The 2060-nt window shown below is 33.6% G+C and overlaps 1 protein-coding gene across 1 annotated transcript in view; it reads right to left on the bottom strand.

The window, feature by feature from the left end:
* LOC103601110 (chromosome unknown open reading frame, human C2orf76) overlaps positions 1-2060 on the bottom strand; it is a 75318-nt gene that overhangs the window by 16686 nt on the left and 56572 nt on the right. The window contains exon 5 of the mRNA XM_008585494.1: positions 1964-2014. Coding sequence (XP_008583716.1) covers positions 1964-2014 — 51 coding nt within the window. The remainder of the gene's footprint in view (positions 1-1963; positions 2015-2060) is intronic.

Consider the following 2060-nt stretch of genomic DNA (forward strand, 5'->3'; position numbering starts at 1 on the left):
CTCTAATAGGTTCAGGAAGCCCACAATAAAAAGGCTACATTTTTTAGCAGAAAAAGAAATGCTCTGAACAGAAATTTTCACCAGATTTCTCTCTTTCACAGAAATTGGTGAGACCTGAGAAGGTAGGAAAGGAGAAATGACAAGCTAGCAAAAGATGCGTTAATGTCCCTTTCTCTGTTGAATAATCTACTTCATTTGTTTTTACTTCTTTAAAATAATCCTCATTATTACCAAAACAACATCTATGAGTATTGTCCCCTTAATGCAAATTCCTTGAGGAAAGCAACCTCTTAAAAATAAATAAATTATATATATATATATTTGTGTTTGTGTGTGAAATATTTAACGTGTTGGCACATGCATTATTTAATCTAATCTCACACAGCCTTATGAAAGACAGGGTTTAGCAGTCCCACACTGTACCACCACCACCATTTATGTGTGCCCCAATGCACAATGTCTAGGCAATAAAGATTTAAAAAATAAGTAGGATGAGTGGTAAATCAACAATAGATATAGATGCCAACCAAATGGGAGGAGGGGCTCTAAGAAATCTCAGACTCTCCTGGCAGAGAAAGCCAGCCCTTTGCCCAAGGACAGAGAGACAGTAAAGAGCAAAACTGAAACCTGACTCTGCACTCTTCCCACTCCCCAACATCCAATGCAATGTTCTATTCCCGCAGACCATGATGTAGAACTACTGGATGACAATGACAGGTGAAAAAGTAACACTTCAGTCTTTCTTGTTCAACACAAAGCAGCAGATGGTTAAAGAGCCAAACTCAGACAAAGCCATTTGAAGTCTATCAAAACTCTAGTCATTCTATAATTTCTTCACAAACTAATGTATTCACTTTTTCTGCCAATTCATCTGAATAGTATAGAAATACTAGGACAAAAGGGTGCTAATAAGATGGAATAGTCTAAAAGGTACATTATCTACTACAATGTGCTTAGCAACCCGGATATTCTGATGCTTTCATTATTTAAAATTTATCTTTCAAATAACTTACATGGAACATGTTTGCATATAGACATATACACATGCACACAGGCACATCCCATGCAAAAAGGGAAATCATATGTAACTATTCTAATTTGAAATGGCATCTGTATGTTGATTCAAGTTTAAGGTTATATTTCAAGGCATTATACTTTGAAAGCCATGAAAGCCACAATCGAGAAGTTTCATATTTACCTTAATCATGCTGTTTATTCCTTTCTCTTATTCAATATTGAGTATGTAAATTCTTTAAGTCCAATAAATCAAAGTACTTTCCACTCAGTGCCTTCAACTTCTGCTTGACTACCCTTTATGACCTTACAATTAGTCTCTGGATATTAAAATGCATACGCACGATGAAGACTGTGATTTCAAAGGATTTTAGGTCGTAAGTTGCTCTATCAAATGGGAACAGAATGAAAAGCCACTCCGAAAAGTGATCTAAGGTAATAAAAAATTTATACTTTAAAATGTCTGCACCAACTAATAGAAATATTTATTAGGTGCATCATAACTTTCAAGTGAAGTCTCAGATTCAGTTTGGTGAGTGTCAGTCACTACACTGAAGGTTAATAACTGTACCATCTTTATACTGAATAATGACATCGAGCTTCTTGCCTTATTGCTACATTTTAAAATCACCAATGGCAACATACAAAACTACTACATAATACGCTCAAGTTATTGGCACTTAAAATGTTGAATCTCTTCTTTTAATTCTTAGTCTTCAATAATTTTTCCTTTGCTGATTACGTCTTAGATACCGTTTTGCCAAATATGCTATTCCTCACAAATATGCCACTTCTCTGCACTATTATAATTGACTTTAACAATATACTAGGAATCCTATTTTTATTTACAGATAGTAAATTCATTTTTGAAAGCCAAATTTAAATTCACATCAACAAAAACTAATGAAAAATTATATAATACACATTTTGAAAAAGAAAAATTGGTTACCATATGTATAATTTCTGAATGGTGGTGGCAGGCTCATCCTTAAAGGGATATCTATAAGAGAAAGATTGTTTTATTACAAAATATTCAAATAGACATT

Source organism: Galeopterus variegatus, unplaced genomic scaffold (genome assembly GCF_000696425.1).
Source record: "Galeopterus variegatus unplaced genomic scaffold, G_variegatus-3.0.2 Scaffold3594, whole genome shotgun sequence".
Classification (NCBI taxonomy): Eukaryota; Metazoa; Chordata; class Mammalia; order Dermoptera; family Cynocephalidae; genus Galeopterus; species Galeopterus variegatus.